The sequence below is a fragment of the Leptonotus elevatus genome, chromosome 5, assembly GCF_054856555.1.
Source record: "Leptonotus elevatus isolate MCC_2025b chromosome 5, RoL_Lele_1.0, whole genome shotgun sequence".
Taxonomy (NCBI): domain Eukaryota; kingdom Metazoa; phylum Chordata; class Actinopteri; order Syngnathiformes; family Syngnathidae; genus Leptonotus; species Leptonotus elevatus.
Window position 1 is genome coordinate 4,044,153 of NC_141243.1, and position 22,404 is coordinate 4,066,556.

Consider the following 22,404-nt stretch of genomic DNA (forward strand, 5'->3'; position numbering starts at 1 on the left):
AATGCCACTTTTAACTGATATACTATGAACAACGCGATCCCTCTCAACTTTGGCGGGATCGCATATTTTTGTTGGGACAAAAATGTCAGGAAAAGCCTATTAGAACATCTGAACTTTGGTGTTAATCAGAGGCACTTTAAATAGTGGTAGGTGTGCACTGACATTTTAACATAAGTCTGAATGATTTATTCTGATCACAGCCACATACTCAATTAGGGGTGTTCACACTTAAGCAAACATGTTTATTTTTACTTGGTCTCTTCAAGTTTTTTCCCCCAGACTGAGTAAGGTTAGAGATGATTTATGTCAGTGTCATTCTTTTTATCGCAAAGGCCAGGCATTTGAACTGGGGTGTGTAGACTTTATATCCACTATATTGATTGTGAATGGTTGTAAATGTATGCCCTGTGATTGTCTGGATGAATATTTGGAAAGATAAATAAATAAATAAATCAAACACTGGTTTCAATAGAAACGCTGAGGCAAATCAGGCATGTTTACTTCAAGACGGATGTATAACGACCCCCCCCCCCCCCAAAATTAACATTTTTACAAATACAACTATTGATAAAATGCAACAATAAAATAACGTTTTGCCTGACATCCCTTTGTGCCTTGTAGACACTGTACATAAAAATCGTGAGTAAAAACATGAGCCAAAAACAAATTTTTTTTTCTTCCCCCCTATCAGTTCTTTTTCTTGGCTAAACTCCGAGGCGAACTCTTCAGCAAGTCTCTGATGCGGAGATACGTCCCCGTGGCTTCGGCCACTTCTGTGTACTCGGGCGTGTCCTCGAAAGGCACGATGCCCTCGGCGAAGCGGCTCCGATGGGGAACGACCGACACCTTGGAAGCCACAGCCTTGGAGGAGGTCCCGTTTACATCCTGGGAAACTAGACTGGGGCTCTGGGGACTGTCCTTTTGGGATTTGCTTGGACCGGGGCTCTGGGGACTGTCTTCGAGGGATTTGCTCGGACCGGGGCTCTGGGGACTGTCTTCGAGGGATTTGCTCGGACCGGGACTTTGGGGACTGTCCTTTTGGGATTTGCTCGGACCGGGACTTTGGGGACTGTCTTCGAGGGATTTGCTCAGACCGGGTCTTTGGGGACTGTCTTCGAGGGATTTGCTCGGACCGGGACTTTGGGGATTGTCTTCGAGGGATTTGCTCGGACCGGGACTTTGGGGATTGTCTTCGAGGGATTTGCTCGGACCGGGACTTTGGGGACTGTCTTCGAGGGATTTGCTCGGACCGGGACTTTGGGGATTGTCTTCGAGGGATTTGCTTGGACCGGGACTTTGGGGATTGTCTTCGAGGGATTTGCTTGGACCGGGACTTTGGGGACTGTCTTCGAGGGATTTGCTTGGACCAGGACTTTGGGGACTGTCTTCGAGGGATTTGCTTGGACCAGGACTTTGGGGGTTATCCTCTTGTGATTTAAGTGGAGAAGGACTTTCGGGGCTTTCATCCTGGAATTTTTTGGGATGGTCTACTTGGGATTTAAGCGCAGAAGGACTTTGACGGCTGTCGTCTTCAGATATGGCTGGAGGAGAGTTATCCTTTGTGAATTTGGTCACAGCAGGGCTGAGGGTGCCACCCTCTTGTGGTCCGGCCGGGCTTGGTGTGCCGCCATTATGAGGACAAACATCTCCAGGCAACATTTGATTCCCCTCCCGACAGCCCCCCACTTCTTCGACGCTTTCCATTTCCGAGTCGCCTCGCGCCGGCGTGGACTGTCTGGACGACCCCACCCCGGGGGTCCCAGCCGCGGGCGTCTCCGGGTCGCTACTGGTGGCGGCGTCTGCGTTCTGGAGCGCCGCCCAGATCAGCCTCTGCTGCTCCTCAAGCTCCTCCAGGGTGAGCTCATCCTCCCTCGCCGCCTCCGTCTCGTCCACCACCACCCATTGAGGCTGGCGCGGCGCCGGGGAGCTGTTGGTTGATGTGGGGGGCGGCGTGCTTTTGGGCAGGGGCGGCGGCGTGGGGGTGGCCGGCGGTGGGCCGTGTGGTAGAGGCGGCGGTGAGCTGAGGCACGGAGAGCCCGGCGCCAGCGGCTGTTCGAAGTGGAAGTCGCTCTGGCGGGGTGTGTGGTAAGGAGTCCCGGGATCTAATCGGCAAGAATGTCAAACTGTTATTACAGTGGAATGGACCACGCTAGTTGCAGGGGGAAAATACATTTGGACCAACCGCAAATAGCTTAAATCGGCAAATAAAATGAAACGCATGACTGCCATTACAAAAAAAAAGTTGTAAAAGTGGAAACCGATTCATGAATAAATGAAAGTTTCCACAAAAACCATGACAAGCTCCTGCCAATATATCTGCCAAAAGTGACACTTTGGCGCCATCTTATAGCCACTTGGTGTCAAGGAACTGTTAAAGTGAAGGGAGCAGCTTCCTTTAAGTCACGATAATGCAATTCTTCGCAACTAAATTTGGTTATGACCCTAGAGAGCGCCACTACCACCTACTGTTGTGGAGGTGCAATTACACTTTATTGTACTACAGGGGAAACAATTTAGAAAAAACATATTTTTCTGCACTATAGCAGCCAAAGACGACTGCGCCTTGAGGTCAGATAATTAGCCTGACGAATAAACTCAAATTAAGATCTAGCAATTTCGGTTTACCTGATTCGATATCCATGTCGGAGTTGCTATCATGGCTGGACCTTGGCCTCTTCCTGAGATGTTGGGACGAGTCCGACTCGTGGGGCCGCTTGCTGCTCAGTCTGTCTGGCTGTTGACAGATGACATTTACACAATAATATGCTAATGAAAACTGAAGTGAGGGGATTACAGAAGAACCAAAAGCATTATCGTATGAAGCTGTGAGTTGCATATTTGGACGAGGCACATCTCTGATCAAATAGTTGGGGTTACCGAAGAAAAGTGGCTGGACAGGTAAGCGGCGTAGTTGTGCTTCAAGTGGTTGCTTTGCATGGGAACTGAACTGTAGTGCATAAATTCCTAAAAGAGAAAAACAAATATTTTTGGTTTTTTTCCACCTTTAACAAAACATCATAATTACATATGATTTTTTTTTTCCTGGACGAAATTCTTTTTCTAAGGCAAATGACCATGAAACACCATAATGGTTCATTCTAGCCTTTTTTTTTCCAGCAGAATTTTATCAAAGTCAAACTGCAATCCAGTGACAACATTATACAATCACACCTTTACTTAATAATTCATAGGAATGTTTTCACCCACATTTTCAAGAAATTGTAGTTCCAAAAAAATAAAAAATAAAAAGTAGGTTAACTTACATCTTTGACTTTGTGTGGTACGGGCACATTGAATCCTGGGAAATCCACCAGTTTGGAAACATCGTAAGAGACTTTTTGTGTGCTGGTCATACTGCTGTCATTTGACACTGGACAAGAAATAACACAACACTGCATGAGTTTGTCTTTCACACAAATCTGATTCGAATCGATTTCCCCCCCACTTCTCTTATATAAAAAGCAAATAATTATGCTATTTTATTTCTCTTGATACCAAAGAAGCTTTGAAACTATTTCCCCCCCCAGCATTAACTTTGAACAACTTCCACAGAAAAAAACTGAAATATTTTTGAATACAGATTTAGTGGGTTAAAAAGTTTTTCCTGACAGCCTAGACATTCAAATGTTCCACATGTCCCTGCTTTTGCAAACATAACACACAGACAAAAATCCGGACAAGTAAATGCAAATTAATAGATTAAAGGCACAGCCCTACAGTATGTTACCATTTTATTTGAAACCGCCATTATGTGTGATGTGGCATTTATCTAAACAAAATAAAGCTGTTGTTAAAAGAAATTAGCATTTTATTGTATTTATTGATCTTTTGTTTTGAAATTTGTATTCATTGGAGAATTTACTTTCAATAGTTACAGCTAGGGAGCACATGACTTGGGTCAAAAGTTTTGAGGATGAATCCCTGATTTTAGAACGTATAATGGAAAACCGTATATATTATACAGTATATATATTCCAGGTAAACGGGAATGCACCGATCATAAAACCTAAATCGTACCATTTCCGTCGTAGAGCGTTAACCCGGACTTCTCCATTTCGGCTTCTTTGAGCCAACCTGGCGGGTATCCCAGCTGCCTCATGCGATAGATGAGAGGCGGCAGGGTGTTGGCGTCCAATCCCAGCGCGGACAAAAGCTCCTTGCTGCACAAAACGTCACATGCCGCTTTACAAATGGAGCTTTGCTCAAACGGAAGCGTGTGTGTGTGACAAGCAATCCGTGCCTCAAGACTCCCGGCTTGTATTTGGAGAAGCGCTCCTCCACCTCTTCTGCGTGGTAACGCTGGTTGCTGACCCCGGTCTGGTTCTGGTTGAACTCCTTTCTTCTCTCGTTGATGGCCGCCATGTCTTTCGGCTGACAACACACATGTTTATTCAGCATTATATCCTGTATGAGATACTGATTTCATTCATTTACTAATAGCCATTTTTAGGGCATTTTGATCTTTTCGCGATTCGCAGGATATTGGGTTCAATGATTATATACACAAAATCTACCAATTGAAAGAATAGACTTTTACCAGGAAAAAAAACTACAAAATCTTGGATTATGCCCTTCTCCGTTCTTTTATAATCATCATTTTCCATAAGTAGGAAAAAGGGAGGTTGCACAAAACTAAGTCGTTTCTTCCAATGTGCTAACAAACTGTGCTGACCTCATATCTATTCAATAACAGTGAATGAGCTAAAACCCTTAACCCTTGTTTTGAAATTACAATTTGAAACCCAAACCAGGTTTGAAATCCTATTTTGAAACTAGGGCTGCTCGATTATGAAGAATATATATATATATATATATATATATATTAATCATGTTTATTTTGGTAATAATTGAAATCACGATTAGGGCGGTCATTTTTTTTTTTTTTTTTTCAAAACAAGAAATGTTTAAATGTAAAAAAAATTACGGCAAATATAATTCTTTGAAACACTATAATTATGCAAGTTCCTTTTGGACGAAACGAAAATTTATTAATTATTCAATTAGTTATTTTAAAAATGTTAAAAGGTGCATATGTATAAATTTAAACAACTCAAAATTAGTATTACTATTTTTTTTTACGGTTATGCTGATTTTGTGATTGTGTTGTGTGATAATTGTAATTGAATTTAGATTAATTGCATAGCCCTATTTGAAACAATCCATGTCTTGACGACTGACTAATTGTTTTTTCTTTCACATTAAAATATAAGATAAATATGTAATGACGTTCAACCCACTCTAAAAATAACTCAAATTTTTCAGTCTTTTAGTACTTGTTTACCTTTAGAACAACATATTGTAAATTAGTCAAATGTTCTGCCTGTAAATAGTTCATATCTTCATTGTCTTAAGTGTCATGGGGCCAAAAAATAAGTTATTTTATCCATTATATAATTAAAAAATAAATAAATAATAAAAAGTCATCAGAATTTAATTATGCCAAACTACCGGAACCTGCATCAGCCAAAAACAACACACACACACCGGTCAGACCCTACTAGTAAGTTGAGTTACTCATACCTCAAGGCACCACTGTACTGTCTTATCATAAAAGTGTTCCTAATATTGTGGCATTTGTGTGTGTTGACTCACCTTGGGACAGTCTCTTATTTGATGAGCACTTGAACCACAGTTAAAGCACATAGATTTGGACCTGAAATACACAGAAATGGTCAAATCAAATATTTACAATTTTAATCGAGTGACCGAGTGAGCTCGATGCCAGATTTTCAATTGATCCTTAACCGTTTTTTCCAGCCCACCTTTTGTCCTTCACTTCTATGTCTTGACCATCCGTGCCGATGACCTGGTTGAAGATCTGCTGGTAGCTATGCGCCACTTAAGGAAATGACAATTGATCAAGAATACACAGGCAACGACAAAAGTGAGCGTTTCAAGGCTCCAAACTGGTCCGGGATCAGCCGCGTCTTTAAGATACGTTGGCACTTCCCACCCGTTGGTGTGCTGAGGGTTGTCGTTGAAAAGCGGCTGTCCCAGTTTGTCCACGCTGAAGCTGCTGAAGTACAACACGCTGCCCACCACCTGTCACACACACACAAACAAAACATACACACTGGGTTTAATAGGAGTAGAGGTGCAATGATTAGGAGACAACTAATTGATTATCAAGTTCATTGACAACTACTATTGATAACTGATTAGTCGTTTAGTGAGCTACAATTGTTAGATTTTTTTTTTCCCTCGGTTTCATTTTCTTAAAAGCATTTTCATTTTTATTTTGTTTCATTAACAAAAATGTTTTCTCAATTTTACTTTTTTCGTTCCTTTTCGTTAACTAAAATAACTTTGGTATGTACTCACTTTAAAAGCTTCGGTGGTTGTTCTCACGCTAGTGGAGGTCAACTTTTGCGGGTCTTCATCCATGGCAAATGAAGACGGCTTCACAAAAGATACAAAAATAAAATAAAATATATATTTATATTTGGGGGTCAGACTAAAAGTAAAATACATGCAACATCTACAAACACGCACGACATTTATACAACCATGCATTTACACACATGTGCGTGCACACACATACACACCTGAGGCTTCAGGTATGATGATGCCGAGCGTCTATTGCGATTTGCCTCTTTTTGGCGTCTCAGTATGACGCCACACACGCAGTCCTCGATTTCTTGACGATATTGCCTATGAAAGAAAGTCTCAGTCAGAACTGGCTTTTTGGGAACAAAGGACTTTTTCTGAATCTTTTAGTCATTGAAAAAAATAAATAAATAATATTTTCGATTTTAGTCAAATAAACCCAACAAACATTTATCTAAAGGTTTCATTCATTCAAAAATAGTTCCTGTGCAAAATGTTCAGACAACAATAAAGTATACTGATTCTAAATAAGTTTAAACATAAACTTAACATTCATAGTTTGCGCTTAAATGCCACCATTAAGTAGTTGGTAGCTATTGTTAACATAAAGCATTCTGCCACTTGAGCAAAATTATAACTCAGAAAAACATTTGGACTTGACTTTTAAAATGACGATGTATCGAATTAATTCGATTTATTGCTCAGCCCTACCTAATGGTAAATCCGCCTCTGCATAAAAATAACCCTAACCTTACTCCTGGCTTGAAACCTTAACACTGGTCTGAAATCTTAACCCAAGCTTGAAACCTAGTTTAAAACTTACTTGGTTATGGTATTGTTGGAATAAATAATTTGAGCGATGGGGCCGTCGATGTTGACATCTTCTATCGCCATTCCGCTAAAAGCAAACACACAGAAACAACATTAGCCACAACACTTTGAAATTACATCCCCACCACCATCGCGTCATCTTGTCACCTGGGCCGCGTCAGGATAGTCAACTTTCTCCTCAAAGCTTTATGTGAAGGTAAAGTTAAGGTTAGTTTTTAGTCAATAGCTAGCTAGCTACAGTTAGCATTCGGAAATGCTAAGCGAAGGATATTCTCCTCCGTTAGCTTCTCAATGCAGTCGTCGCACTCGTCCAGGCGGCTCCGGAGCCTCCGCATTTCTTCATCGTCCTCCAACGCATCGGCGTCGCTTTGGTCCAGGAAACGAATGTGTGTGGGGGCCGGAACGAAGTCATCCAGTTGCTCAAAAAGCTCAGCGTCTCCAAATTCGACTTCAGCCATTTTTGCCCAACTGAAATCCCTGGTCAATGAGAGTAAGAGGGTTGGCAAAATACCTTGTGTTGGTTGGGATTGGTCGGGTATGTCACATGGTATATGTGACATCCCCGACCATGTGACCTAAACAGCTGCTCTTATTGGCTAGTTGTGTTTTCACCACAAGTTTGTACGATAGCGCGCTGGTGACTTGCGTATGTGGCGGCCACCTTGGTGGGGGCAACGTGTTATGTAGTGCATGTACGTTTAACGTTTACAATTATCTCGTTTCTCAATCGATTTTTATGAGGTTGATTTTCTGGTCAAACCATGCGCTATTATGACACAATCTTTAATAATACAAAAATAATAATAAAAAAGCTGAAAAATGCTTTTTACCAATGCAACCTACAATCTTAGTTACATTTTACTCTTAAGGTCCAAAGACTCAAAATCTTCATGTCAAATCCAAATATCAGTCACCGGAGCATATATGAGTATATGACTTCATATAAATGTGAAGTCATATATATATATATATATATAATCTAATGTATATTTTAGAATTAAAGTTTTAATTGTAAAGATAATCAAATAATATTTTATGTTATTTTTCTGTTACACATGTAAGTAATAAAAATAGTAATAAAAAGTAATCACCCTTCACTTCAACCATTATGCTACTAAAGCTACTATTGATCAACTAGTATTTGGCTGTCAAGATGCTAGTTCAAGTTAAAATCACAAATCAAAAGTGTCCCCGACTCCCCGTAGGGCAGTTATTGTTGCAGCAAGCAGAGAACAACATTTTTACTAGTAGCCAAGAAGCTACTGAAGCTCTTGACACTGAATAAATGAAAAAAAAAAAAAAGAGTAGAAAATATTCTTACCTGTAAAAGGTTATTCACAATTTCCTCGACGGCGTTTTGTGCAACCATATGAATCACGATGCGCAGGCATACTTCTTACTTTCGTTTTTCGTGCTGTACACAAGCATGGAAGTCTCTTAACACTTTGCCCCTACTAGCCTTGCCGTGGGCACGCAGCTCAAAGGGGCGTATCCCATCTACTTCAAGTCTGTGGTTAAAAGACTGCGAACAAAAATAAATGTTGTCTTTTCAAGAGTGACGTTACCCTCAGGCGTGTTCTTTGTTTTGCTGTATAAAGTAAGGACATACTAAAAATGTATAAGTAAGTTGCTTTAATGTTACAATATGAAAATGTCCTGCCCTTTTATTGTCTGGTTCTCAATATACTCACATTTATAGTTGGCCGATGGAGCCTACAAGATCAAACTCCGGGGTTTACAGTATATCTTTGTCCCCTATCGGCTACCATACTTCTGTGACGCTAGTTATCGTGTTTTTGTTCAAGTGAGCCTTATCAAGACGTAGAACTGAATTTTCTCTGTATTTTTGTAAAACGTATCTGCAAGTATTTTAAGACCACAATGTCGAACCTTAGCTATTTGTCATTACCGCATTGGGACGCAGGTTCGAGGAAACTTCGTTACATTTACTTGGTAAACCAGTCCTCTTTCACACTTACAGACTGTCCCCTAAAGGTACGTTGAGAAGTTTGGTGCAGCCATGTTAAACGTCCAGTCGTGGACAGAATAATATGAATAGGTAATGAATGTGTGGACTTGTTAGATTTTGGTAAAAAAAAAAATTCGCCATTGTTTTAACCGGTTTAGTTTGATTTAAAAAGGGTGACCATTCCCAGTTTACACAGTGTACTTCACGCAATGCCAACCGGACATTTTCATGAATTTATAAAATCCTCGGACGCCCGAACAGGACGTAAGAAATGTATTTGTTCTCCCAAGACGACACATTTGGTCACCCTAATTTAACGATAGGGATGTACGGTACGCTATTGGAAAACATGTAATATGCGATAATAGCTGTTGGACATCGTGATAGCGATATTATTGCGATATTAACAGTTACCTAAAGAATGTGAAAAAAACAAAATTCCATTATGAGATTATTATTTAGTGAAATAAGTAGGCCTACATTGTTTTCATGCGGCAAAATAAGCAAGCTCCTTAGTTAAAAGCTTAAAACCTAGATAATCTGTCCACATTTTTTTACATTCTACAATTTGTTTGTTTTTTACAGATTTTGTTTGAAAACTGTTTTTTGTTTCAGGGGTCAGTTCCTCTCTTTCTCGGTGCCGACCTCTTGGCCAACACAGACGTCCGTGCCGAAAACCATCCAAGGCATCATGCCAAGTTTTCCAGGAAAGGCCTCGCTACCAAAATCTACTTTCCTTCAGGTAAACGCAACAAAATCAAAATAATCTATTGGAGTAGGATTTGTGACATCACATCAGGCTTCTTATATGGCTTTTGATCTGTCAGAATTCAGGTTCCGCGGGTTGAAGGTGGCGGCGTCCAACAGCGGCCTGTGGTTCTATAACATACAGGGGCTTTTCCGCATCGCCTTTGATATGTACTCCAAGCAGGAGCAGCTGGCGGTAATGGACAACTTCCAGGTAGGGTTGCATCACATAAGCGGCTCATGGCAATCTCCCTGGCCAGTTTTTTTCTCTCTTCACCTTGAAAATTTAATTAATTGGCCAGTTAATAGGTTATCAGAATTTTCTTCCGCCAAATATTGGAATCTGCATCTACCCTAATATTAATTCATATGACGTCTTCAATGAACAAATATTTTTCCACAAAATGACAAACTATCACTGTGACCTTATATGTCCCCTATTGCAGGATTTGTGGAAATCTCAGATGAACGACATCCCGCTGAAGACTAGTTACAGGCTTGACCGACTGGACGCCAGGAGTGAAATCCCCAACGACCAATCGCCCGGGAACACTATTATTAGAGACATGTCATCAGATCACTCTTATTCCACACAGCACAGCTCTAAAAGCTTAACCGACTTTAGGAATAAGCTCCAGAGCCTAAACAACAAACTGGCGGCCAAAAACTTCACAGAACAACACCTGGAGCCGGCCTTGCTCCTCCTAGACCACGCGGAGCGCTGCCTAGACGGGACGGCGGAAGGGCGGGACGCAGCAGAGACGGAGCTGGCAGGCTGGCTGGGCCGTCGGTTCGCCGCTGCCCACGCCGGCATCAGTCGGCAGGTGGAGGCCTTCAAGGAGCGCCACATCCAGAAAATCGAGGAGCTGCCGCCAGCTGAGGAGTTGGCCGCGCAGCTGTTCCCGGACGCCATGAGGACGCTGTTGCTGAACTGGATGGGGTTGAGCCGGGAGGAGGACTGGACCAAGAGGCGAAGCGAGTACCCCATCCTGCTCCTAATCCTGGAGTTCGCCAACCACAACCTCATCACCGGAGTGGCACATGTGCTATATTCCACTCTCATCTGCAAGTAGATTCTTTTAGGATTGACAAGGGATGGGAAATTTCCGGTGTATTTTTGGTTGGTTAGGAACGATTCCAAAGGGCACCATCTTCAGGCAGAAAGCAGCTTCAATGAGACTGCGGAACTCTTGCTGTTAACATCTTGCTCACCGATTACCATACCAGAGCATTTTCTTCTGCTTCATCATTTGTCAATGTTAAGAACGCAAGTACAGTCGTCTAAAGAACGAACACGAGAACACGTTTTAGGAGACTTTCCCCCCCCCATAAATTGGAACAGCTGCGTACTTGTTAGAACTTCAAGGAACCACTGTACTGTACTTACAAATTAAAAGAATCAAAGCCTTCTGACAGTAATTTATTTGAGGTACGTTAGAATTTAGGGTTTATTCCCATGCTTATTTTTTTGTGGAAGTCCAGGAGTAAGCAGACACCTTTTTCTTTGCTATCAGGGGCCAAACTAAATAAAAAATATGCTACACAAATGTAAAATGTTTTCAGGATATTTTACATTCCTTCCAAACATTTCTGAGATTTTCATGGGTCTTTTTTTTTTTTTTTTAACAGACTAAAAAACAATTCACATTAACACTTTCCCCCCCGCAGTTTCCAAACACACACTACTCTCGGTAAGTTGGGGATGTTGGGCTTTTGGGTGAAACTTCAGAATGATCAACCTTTCTATATGAACTTACCGGTAATTATTTTGACCTCTAGACTTTTGCAATGCACTCAATGTTTCAGTGCTTTTTTTTTTTTTTTTTGCAGCAATGTTGCCGTTTGACAACATTTTCCAAGGATGTCCATGTCTGATTTTCTGTTTAATCGAAATTGTGACTTTATAATAAAAAAATTGTGATTTTAATTCTAATTTTGGTGACGAAGTGACCCCTGCTGTAAAGGGCATTCTAGGTTCGCTCAAAAGCCCAATATTCCAAACTTTTTTTGGAGAGTAGCTTAATTGTTCCATGTGTAAAAACAAACTAAATACTACCACAGCTGTATTCCAAAGCAGCAATGTCCATTTTGAGTGATGTATGCATTGATAGGACTTCTTATTTACACCATCTAGGAATAAATTACAAAGTCCCACTACATGGAATCCATTCCGCGAGAAAATATGGAGGAGAAGCCGAGGCCCATGCCGCGCTGGGTGTGCGTCTGCGATCGGGCCATCTCGTACTGGACGTCCAGGTTGCGGAACATCTCTTCCTGTTTCTGGAGGGTCTTCAGGCCTTCGTTGTTGAGCGGCTTGGACGCTTCCCCCTCGTCGTCATCCTGGTGGGATCAATGGCGGGACTCGTAACACGTCGACAGTAATGGAACGTGCTGGCTGGGGAAAAATATTTACCTTAATGCCCATTAATTTGCGAAATTTGACATTTTGGTCCTTGTTGCCAAAGTTGAGACTTTCCCACAACTCGGCAGTCTGGGACTTGTCCTGGAAAATGAAAAGACTTTGCTCACTTTGACAATAAGTAATAACATTTCCAAGATGAATCAACTCAACTGGGTCTTTATTTTTTCACAATCAGGTTTTTTAAGCTATCAATTTTTTATTTTTTTTATTACCACAAAGCGAGTCTTACCCCATCCTTCTTGCCCTGCCATAGCTTCTTGCGTTTCTTCTCCTGCTCGGCGAACTTGGAGGGGTTGACCGCGGACGGGTTGTAGTAGCTGGGCACGGCCACGCCCGTCTCGGCCAGAGCCCTTGCCTGCATCGCCGCCATCTGCGCCGCCATGGCGATCTGGGGTGTCACCTGCGTGCCCGACGCCAGCAGGGCAGCCACGTTGAGGGCGTGGTTGGACGAGGCGGCCACGGCCGAGACGGCGGACGGGGCGGGGGCGGCCGCGTCCGCGGCCGCCACTGGGGAGGTTCCTGGGAACAAATACACGTCTCAGCACAAGGAAATGCAGTGGTACCTTCACTTAAGAGTTTTATTTGTTCCGTCAACAAGCTCAACTTACACATTTTTTCATAAATGTGTCACATTTTCAAGAAAAATAGATAATCAATGTAAGGACAAGCAGGTTTTGATTGTTTGCGTTTGTTTTCAACTGCTCTCCATTTCCCATTTCACTCGAGTGGTGACGTATCTGAAGCTCGTAAATCAAAAAATTGGGGTACAACTAAGTCAAGGCACCGTTGTAAAATGACAGCCATTTAAAAACCTCACCTCCAATAACGTCTTGCTGACGTTTTTCTAACAACTCCTTCTCCTTCTGCTCCTGGAGCTTCTTGGCTCGCTCTAACCTGCAAAAGACACGCAAGCAAATAGCACCACTCAAATGACATTTTGGAACCACACTAAACATCCAGCCATTTATTTTCTATAGTGCTTGTCCTCACTAGTGTGGTCAAACTGACGACTCATGACAACGTATGGAAGGCAAAGTTCGGTACATGTTCTTTCTTGATTTCCATGTTGTTTGTCTTTAAAAAAATAAAAAAGACACACACTTGGATCTTTATTTGGCCGTTAAAAAAGTCAAACTGCTTCTGATAACATAGCTGAAAGGTCCCCTTCTTGCCATTATTAAATAATAATCGACGTGACCTCCCCAAAAAAGATTGAATCAATTAACTGCCCTTTATTCTACAAAGTAAACACTCCAAGTTGCATGTGCTTTGTGTGGGTGCTCAATCACATAAAAAGAGCTCAGTCAGCTTAGTGGTAGAGTGTCCGCCCTGAGACTGGGAGGTTGTGGGTTCAATCCCTGGCCAGGTCATACCAAAGACTATAAAAAAGGGGACCCATTTGCCCCCCTTCTTGACACTCAGCATTATGGGTTGGAATTGGGGGGTTAGATCACCAAATGATCCCAGAGCGCAAGCCCCTGCTGCTGCTCACCGCTCCCATCAGTGGATGGGTCAAATGCGGAGAAAAAAAATTCACCCCACATATGGATGGGAATGACAATCAGTGCTACTTTAACCTTTAACTTCAGGGTGTATGAAAACCAAAACAAAATTAAGCCAAATGAAAATGTCAAAAAACGAATCATATTTTAACCGCAGTATACGGATTGCAGAAGTCAAAATACAAACCCTGCTATTCGCCCAAAATGGACGCTTCAAATCAAAATGGCCGACTTCCAGTTCAATTTCAGGCATTGGTCCTTGAGATTATTTTGTGCCTCCTGTTTGGCGCTTACCTTCTGGCTAGGGCCTCTTGTGCGTCCATGGCCGTGTTCCGGGCCCGGAAAATAGGCGGATTAGCAGACCCGCTTCGACTCCTCTTGCGCACCTTTTCGCCCTTTTTCTTTCGGTCCCTGGTGCGAACACAATTATGCGTTGGATCATGAAATGAATGCAATAATAAGTCATATGCTGGGGCGCACCTGCTTCTGCTCTTGCTGCGGCTCCTACTATGGTACCGGTGTTTGGATCTGGAGCGCGATTGCGAACGACCCCTCCTCTTCCTGTCGCGGCTGTGCGACCGCGAGGCGCGTCGCTTCTCCCGGCTCCTGCTGCGATGCCGCCTGATGGGAATAACAGACCAGTTGCAAGTTACAAGCGTGGCCACCGATTTAAGGCACAGCTGCATTTCAAGCCAATAACCACACGGCCAAGTTCACCTCTCTCGCGAGTGCGACCGGGACGAACTGCGACCCCTTGGCGACCTCCTGTCTTTGCGCCGCGACCGCTCGTCGCCGTCCTCGGCCGAGAGCCTCTCGTGGTGCTCGTCTGCTTGCTTGTGCGATTTGGTCTGCTTCTCCGGCTCTCTCTTTCGTGCCTGTTTCAAGAAGAAGTGGGTCTCTTTCAGGAAAATAGTGCAACAGAGAGTTAGTACCATGGCTTGCAAGGACATCAATTGCTTGTACATTCAGAAAATGTGACAAAAGCATTTGAGTAAAATCTGGAAAGATATTTGGAACCTTCAGTCAGCATGTCCTAATCAAACTATCACCCTCACAATCATGGACTATTGTAGCATGACATTGTACTACAGTGTCCATGTGAATGGATACAAGACAGCACTTTATACAAAAACTTGTCAGAAAAAAAAATACATTACAATTAAGAATACATATGAAAAGTGTGAAAGACATGAATGTGTTTGAATAGCAAATAGTTACCTGTCCCCGTAGTAGACATATTATTTTGCTATGTCAGCAGGCTCCTCTGTTCAGTCTCTTCATGCTTTAGCACGCTGAGTGTGATTTATTGTAGAAATGTTATCATGTGGTCTATGCACACAATTTTACAAAAGTAAAAATAAATATCTAATCACCACAGAATATGGTTGCATATAACACATATCCAAGGATGAAATGTCAAACCTACGCTCATCTATTCCTTTCTGAATTAATTTTGTCCATCTCACTCAGGGGTCCCCAACCTTTGTTTTTCAATGTTTATACCCACCATCTATATATGCAGAGCATCCAGAAAGTACTATTAACTTGCTTTAGTTTTCCCACATTTTCTTTTGTTACAGCCTTGTTCCAAAATGGAACAATCAGGGGGTTTTCTCTCAAAAATTCTACTCATAGCTAATTTTAATAACAGATCAAAAACATTGTTTAGAAATGTTTGTCTATTCATTACAAATAAAAACTAAGAAACTGTATCCACATAAGCATCCACAGCCTTTTCTCAATACTCTAGGGCTGAAATGATTAACTCATTTGCTCCCAAAAACGTTCTATTTCAAATATCCCAATGGTCCCAAAAACGTATTCATATGTTTTTTATGCTAGAGCATACAGAAGGCTTTGATGCAGCCTCTGAACTGAAGAGAACACTTAAAGCTATGGTACGTATTGCAAAAACGGCCAGCGGGTGGCAGCAGAGTATAAGAGATCGACCAGGGCCATGTTGCAAAAAAAGCTATTTTCCCCACTGTTTTTAACAGATTTGTGAATAATGGTGAAACTTAGCTATATTCTAATGTGAATTGCTGCAAAACGGAAACAGATAGAAATGTACTGATTAAAGAAGAGACTCTAATCTTTCTTTTGGTAGGTTCCATGTTTTTATAACAATAGAACACAGTATTCTGTGGGCCTTGCAAAATCTGTCAAAATCCAGTAAAACAGCCAGGAGCGAAGGGGGTTGCTTCAGTGAGAATGGCTGGGAACAAATGAGTTAATCAAATAGATAATAGTTTGATTACAATAACAGTTGATACATGGGATAAAGCCTTAAAATATGTGGCACAAATGAATGTTGCAAATACTTTCTGAATGCACTGTATATGACGCCAGTGACAATACGGCAGTAATATTGCCGTAATATATTTGTGATCCATGGTTGGGGACCACTGATCAAATACTCACCATGACCGCCTGCCTAGTTTACAACCACTAACGACTGACGTGTTTCAAAAAAATACACATCAAAATGTGCTTTTAATTGAAAGGAATGAAGCAGGTGATTAGTTACCTCTTTGCTCCTGCTGCGACTTCGTCTGTGCTTTTTGTTCCCTGGAAAATGACAAGATGAGAGCAAATTAGTAGAGGGCAGTAGCTCGAAGCTTCACAATTGCTTGTTTTTCACTTGCAGACAGTTCTGTGATTTGTTAGTTGGCTATACCTAACTAGTTAAAATGACGTCTCAATGGCAAAACAAAGCCAAAGTTTGAGTAACTGTTAGATTATCGATCTTCTCTTGGCGATACAAGTGCTTGATTTTGACCCTGAGCAGCTCTCTGGTTTTCTACAACTATACATAGTAGGGCCCCGCATTGATCAGCCTGCCCATTTAATCAGCCAACATGTGTGACCAATATGACATTCATTCAAACAAAACCCCAAAAGGGTCTAATTCTTGCAGATTTTTACATTGTTTTTAAGTCAAACTAATCCTTGTAATTTTAATCGATATCATTGTATGTGTTGAGGTATCAAAATAAGTACAAAGTTTTAAGCTATTTGAGTAATTTTTTGTAATACGTCAGTTACAACTCATTCAGTACCAAAAACGTTTTTAAATGTTTTTTTCAGAGTCAAGTCATTCAGTCCCAGGTACTTAGTATTATTATTTTAAATTTTCTCTCTCAAATTGTTAGGTTAAAAATTGCATGAAAATGGGTTAATGGGTAATCAGAATTTAATTCTAGCAAATATGAGAATCGGTCAGGTCTTAATAACTAGCTTGAATAGTAGTATTTAGGGGGTAAAACACAAAGTCAATGTTTCTGTTACTTACGTTTTCTGTCCCTGGAGCGAGACCTTGAGCGTGAATGGTGGTGTTTGGAGCTTCTGGGCGATCTGGAGGAGTCCATGTTGTGCCTTTTGCTGTGATGAATCGGCGAGTTTGCTCTTTTATTGTCTACAGACTCGCCACTTGCCTGAAATTCAATAAAATAAAATAAAAAATCTAATCGGTGGCAAAACAGTGTAACTCATTGTCTCACAGACAAGTTGATGTACAGAAATTGAAATCAACACAGCTGGCCATTTTAAAGAAATCGCCCAATGCAAATAAACCCCATACAATGTTGTTTTCTTTTAATTATTATTTTATACAAACAGTAATTTGACCCTCTTTTTTTTTTTTTTTTGCTTTGTGTTCCAAGCGAATTATGGGTGCTATAATGGCTGTCTGTATGGTTGACAGAATGTTTGCATTTACGTTGGTAAGGTTAGTATTCATGTTTAGTGAGCATTATTTGTTAAAACTAGCTTCCATTTCAATTGAACACTCTTACTGTAACCCATATATTTCTAATGTTAACGACAGGCCAAGATTATATGGGTGCAAGCAACAACAAAAAACTGCAAGCAGGGGAGTTGCCGATCACGGCAAAATAACCACTGCCTTTACTAAATCACTAACTGTAAATTTGCTCGTTCTCGGTTGCCGGATGCGTTGCTGTTACTTTTAAAGTGTCAGACAAATATATTTGTGTGTGTAGCTAATTCATAATTAGCAATGTAGCCATTTTCCTCAGTAGTACGTTCGTGGCTTACGACGTTATTAACGAACTGCATCACACTTTTCATGTGTCTTCATCTAAACGACCGACAAACAACCAACAAACAAAGTAAATAATAGTTTACGATATTGACGGTAAAAAAAACGCTTAGGTTGGCCATTAACACCGCCTATGAGGTACTTGACGTAACTACTAGGCCTCTACGGTCAAAATAAATCCATTATTCGCCATTTTTAAGAACCACGACGTTTAAACAACATCGTTAACGCGTCGCTAAGTCATTGATGTCATGTTGTGTCAATTTATAACACGAATACTATTTTGTAATTGTACTTACAGATATACTAGTTGCGAGCTCTTTCGAGACGCTCGGCTTTTTCATCGACGACAAATGTGACTCGGGTGCTAAAGTAGCTTAGCTAGCGACTAGCGAGCCGTGATGGGTTGCCAGGTTTAATGAAAGAAGCCACCTATTTTGGTCAATGGCTGATCTGGAATTGGCGTAGCAGAAGTCCGTAGCAATACGCACACATTTAACACATTAAACGTTTCAAATAAAAGTAATTATAATTGGTTATTTGGCTTTATCGGCTTATAACATTATTTTTAAGACACACAAAAAACCTGAAAGACAACAAACATGGCAACCTACTTTAAACCTGTTTTACGACGCTAATGCGCGTGTGATCAATGACATTCTAAAAATAGTACGTTGTACTGTTTAAAATCTGGACTACATCTGGATTTAGGTCGTAAACGAGACCAGATGATACTTGAACTACTCCATTTGGGGCAAGTTCTCATCCCTGACCCTGAAAGGGCACCCTAACTAGTTACTTTTCCGGCTGGGGACGAACTTCCGAATACCCAAAATGCCGTACACAAAGCCAGACAATTTCCATTCCTAGCTGATCTATTCATATATTTTTATTTATTTATTGCATATCTGTTTATTTAGTTGTATTCAGATTTATTGGCGTGACGAGTGTAGTGGTGGCTGGGTTCAATGCGTGGGGAAAAAAAGGTAGGCTCGTTATTTTTTTCTACCTAGACTTTGTAAGATACTAACTAAACTCGATAAACAACGATTTTTATTTTAATATTTTTGGGTTAATTACACTTTTTTGACAAGGTCGATTAAAACGTCACGTTGAAATGCAGTTGGGCACATTTATGTAACGTGACTTCACCAAGCAACGTCATTGGTTGAAATGGCTTTTATGACGCTACAGGGACGCTAGTCTTTTTTCACAACAAATACTTGACCAGTTGTAAAGCGTGATCCTAACCACTGTAGTAAGCGGTAATTTAAAAAAACAACACATAACATGAGTTGAAACAATACGGAAAGCTATATGTGCGGCTTTTAAATTAAATAATCACTTGCGTCATCGCGGCCATGGTCATAGGACAAGCGAGTCATATTCTGCGCGCATGCGCAGTTCATTGTTGTGATGCTCACTTGATCAACATGTCTGCCTCCATGGTACGAGCGACCGTCCGAGCGGTCAGTAAAAGAAAGATCCTTCCTACTAGAGCTGCGCTCACCTTGGTAAGTCCATAAACCTTTGCTATTAACTATATGCGGAGGAGTTCTTGACTATAGGAAACTGTTTTGTGCATCATTGTTTCGTAGCTAAGCTAAACTAGCAGACGCATGTGACGTAATGCAACACATGCCGAAATACGACAAGATTGTAAATCATTCTTGTTTATTAATGACTTCAGTTACGATTGGAACTGTATTGAACTATTTGTCGGGCTGAACTCGCCACATGAAACTCGGCAGCTTTGCTGTTACCTGCACTTGCTATTTGTTTTGTAACGGCATTCGCAGTTTAGTTGTGTGCTAAGCTAACTAGTCACCAATGCGTAAATTCTCCTGTCAAAGCCTCTCTGTCGTTACAGTATGTAATAAGTTGTTTATAAGCAATGCACTTCGGATGTATTTATGTTGTTGACGTCATAGACGTGGAAGTAATGGCACGACGTTTTTTTTTGTTGGGTCAGAAAGCGTAGTTTATTGCACTACCTGATGCAATTTTGAGATTTTTTAAAGATGTTATGTGCGTCAACAGATCGATCTATAAGCAAACACAAAAGTAATTTATGTATCTAATAATAGCCGGCAATAGCCGGCCATTTCATTTTTCTTGTTTTAAAATATATTTTAAAAAACAACAACATGTTTTTCAAAATAGCACCATCACCACGCAGTTGGTGTCAAATTAAGTTAAATTTTCCGATCACAGATTTTTCAATCAACAGTAAAAAGTTAAAATTCTCTTTCTTTAGCGTAGGACATAATCGGTTAGAAATCAGGGAATGCTGCCATTATCGATTAATTTGATAATCAATTAGTTGTCCGTTAATTGTGAAAAAAAAGTTTTTAGCAATTAATTATTAATAAGGATACAATAAACGTAAAGACATCCAAGCTGTCATGGCTTAATGATATAGTTGATAATGATGCCTTATGGCTTTTGGAATGGAAATGCATTTTAATTTTTTTTGTGAGTTCTAAATTATGATTGTTTTTCTAGACACCATCTGCTGTGAACAAGATTAGATATTTGTTGCTGGACAAGCCGGAATATGTGAGTAATGTGCCAATTTTTTTCCCCGTGAGATTTGCATGATCCGATAAGCAAGAAAAACAACCGCTACCAGGGAAACCCTGATTTTGTGATTAAACCTTAGTGTTTCTTGCCAGATTGCTCTGAAAGTTGGCGTGAGAACGCGTGGCTGCAATGGGCTGACGTACACATTGGACTACACCAAGCAGAAGGAAAATTCTGACGAGGAGGTGCAGCAGGATGGTGAGCTGTCTTGTTTTTAACTCATTCACTCTCATTGACGGCTATAGACGTCAAAAATTAATTTGAACTATTTGTATTAGTTTCACATTTTTTCCTACTTTTGTTCAAAAGAGTATGAAAACCTAGATTTGTTTTTATTGTATTAGAACAGATATAACATTTGTGATTAATCGTGAGTTAAACTCGTGAAGTCATCCAATTAAAAAAAAAAAGTTATCGCCGGACGGCCATCATTTTTAATAATCTTTTCTTTAAAAGAAAAAAAAAGATTATTAAAAATAAAAAATAAAAAAAATAATATTTTTTTAAAAATAGAAAAGATTATTAAAAATTAGGGGCATCAGGCGATTAAAAATTGTAATTAATCGCATGACTTCACAAGTTAACTCACGATTAATCACAAATTTTATATCTGTTCTAAATGTAAAAATAAATAAATCTAGGTTTTCATACTCTTGTTAACAAAAGTAGGAAAACATTTTTTAACTAATAGAAATAGTTAAAATGAATTGTTGACGTATATAGCTGTCAATGGCAGTTAATGAGTTCTGGATCAATTTTCTTTTCTTCTTTTAAATAGTCATAATATTTGTGACTTTCATTTTTAGAAAAATTACACATTGTGTATTTAAAACATCATAGTTTTTCCTTATAAAAGCGTAATTAGTTCAATGCTAGCAAACAATGCTCAACGCTTTTGATATGCTAACGGTTAGCATCAACAGTCGCTGTTTTAAAAATGACAGACATTTGAACACAAACGGTGGAGCAACACTTTTTTTTATAGAGCTAATATGACAATATGCACAGCCGGGCATATATTGTTTATCCTATCTGAAAAGTAACTTCTTCTTTTTTTTGTGCTATGCTGTTTTTCCTCTTTGTTCACCGTGTCAGGCGTGAGGGTGTTCATCGCCAAGAAAGCCCAGCTCACTCTGCTGGGGACCGAGATGGACTTCGTGGAGTCCAAGTTGTCCAGCGAATTTGTTTTCAACAACCCCAACATCAAAGGCATGTGTGGGTGCGGAGAGAGCTTCAACATCTGAGTGCGGCCCACCTTCCAAAACAATGTCCCGTCCAAAACCAACAAACAAAAAAAGACTCCACATGGACCATGGAGCCAGTCTTTTGACCACTGCAGATTATACACACTAACGCACACATGCTTGTGAAGCCTCCGCGTAATGCAACCTATTGCAATCACAACCCCTTGGTTTGATTTTGTCGTTCTTCTGAAGTGTGTCAATTTATTTTGGTCTTTGCATCTCTAACCTCGCAAGGACCTGGCTGAGTGTTTTTTTTGTTTTAATTCAAGTGGCAGCCTACTGTTTTAGCGACATGCACGTTATTGTACATTTTCACATGAATTCGTGATATAGTGTTACGTTTGTGACAAAAGCAAAATGGAACAGAAGTGTCTTGAAAATTGCTTGTATAGTCCTTTGAAAACAACAAAGCGTATTTATCTCTGTGTGTAAATATAAAGAGTGTGAATGAATCCAGAACCACAAAAGCGCACAATAAAGCAATGTAGAAAGCCTGTGTATGTATCACATGAGAGGAGATAAGGTTGATGAAATGAGAGGGAAAAAAATCCCAATGAAAGCAAACACAAAATTTGCTAAATCAAAACCGTAATCACACACAAAAATTGTGATAAAACCGCTGTCACTCTGAAAAAGGTTAACAATTTCCTATCAATTGCACCAAAGCACTTTTCCCATGCTCTTGTCTAACAGAAGCTCCTCCCCATACTTCAACACAG

General features: G+C 40.5%; 4 protein-coding genes across 6 annotated transcripts; 2 read left to right on the plus strand and 2 right to left on the minus strand.

Annotated features, from left to right (window-relative positions):
• Positions 1-463: 463 nt before the first annotated feature.
• Positions 464-8,645, minus strand: zcchc8 (zinc finger, CCHC domain containing 8). The gene is made up of 15 exons (XM_086076489.1): positions 8,480-8,645; positions 7,427-7,635; positions 7,306-7,345; positions 7,151-7,225; positions 6,546-6,651; positions 6,322-6,399; positions 5,939-6,042; positions 5,763-5,828; positions 5,593-5,653; positions 4,241-4,371; positions 4,018-4,160; positions 3,264-3,370; positions 2,878-2,964; positions 2,626-2,734; positions 464-2,102 (listed from the first exon to the last, which is right to left on the minus strand). The coding sequence occupies exons 2-15, from the start codon at positions 7,614-7,616 to the stop codon at positions 688-690; spliced, it is 2,712 nt and encodes a 903-aa protein (XP_085932615.1). The 5' UTR covers positions 7,617-7,635; positions 8,480-8,645; the 3' UTR covers positions 464-687.
• A 215-nt stretch (positions 8,646-8,860) lies between these two features.
• On the plus strand, positions 8,861-11,467 carry LOC147173404 (uncharacterized). Its single transcript, XM_086076496.1, has 4 exons — positions 8,861-9,153; positions 9,743-9,869; positions 9,955-10,088; positions 10,321-11,467. The coding sequence occupies exons 1-4, from the start codon at positions 9,040-9,042 to the stop codon at positions 10,945-10,947; spliced, it is 1,002 nt and encodes a 333-aa protein (XP_085932622.1). The 5' UTR covers positions 8,861-9,039; the 3' UTR covers positions 10,948-11,467.
• On the minus strand, positions 11,279-18,302 carry rsrc2 (arginine/serine-rich coiled-coil 2). Of its 3 annotated transcripts, none has more exons than XM_086076493.1 (10): positions 18,158-18,302; positions 17,091-17,232; positions 16,326-16,366; positions 14,516-14,673; positions 14,279-14,419; positions 14,093-14,209; positions 13,114-13,190; positions 12,526-12,815; positions 12,288-12,377; positions 11,279-12,214 (listed from the first exon to the last, which is right to left on the minus strand). In XM_086076493.1, exons 1-10 carry the CDS (start codon positions 18,200-18,202, stop codon positions 12,029-12,031), a joined length of 1,287 nt encoding a protein of 428 aa, XP_085932619.1. In that variant the 5' UTR covers positions 18,203-18,302; the 3' UTR covers positions 11,279-12,028. The 3 variants fall into 3 exon arrangements, with proteins under 3 accessions (XP_085932619.1, XP_085932620.1, XP_085932621.1); XM_086076494.1 differs by lacking the exon at positions 18,158-18,302 and adding an exon at positions 15,017-15,090 and having other exon boundaries at positions 14,516-14,696; positions 17,091-17,195; XM_086076495.1 differs by lacking the exons at positions 16,326-16,366; positions 17,091-17,232; positions 18,158-18,302 and adding an exon at positions 15,017-16,306 and having other exon boundaries at positions 14,516-14,696.
• Positions 18,303-19,071: 769 nt separating this feature from the next.
• isca1 (iron-sulfur cluster assembly 1) lies at positions 19,072-22,179 on the plus strand. Its single transcript, XM_086076498.1, has 4 exons — positions 19,072-19,372; positions 20,364-20,417; positions 20,534-20,639; positions 21,537-22,179. The coding sequence occupies exons 1-4, from the start codon at positions 19,220-19,222 to the stop codon at positions 21,683-21,685; spliced, it is 462 nt and encodes a 153-aa protein (XP_085932624.1). The 5' UTR covers positions 19,072-19,219; the 3' UTR covers positions 21,686-22,179.
• The last annotated feature ends 225 nt before the right edge of the window (positions 22,180-22,404 follow it).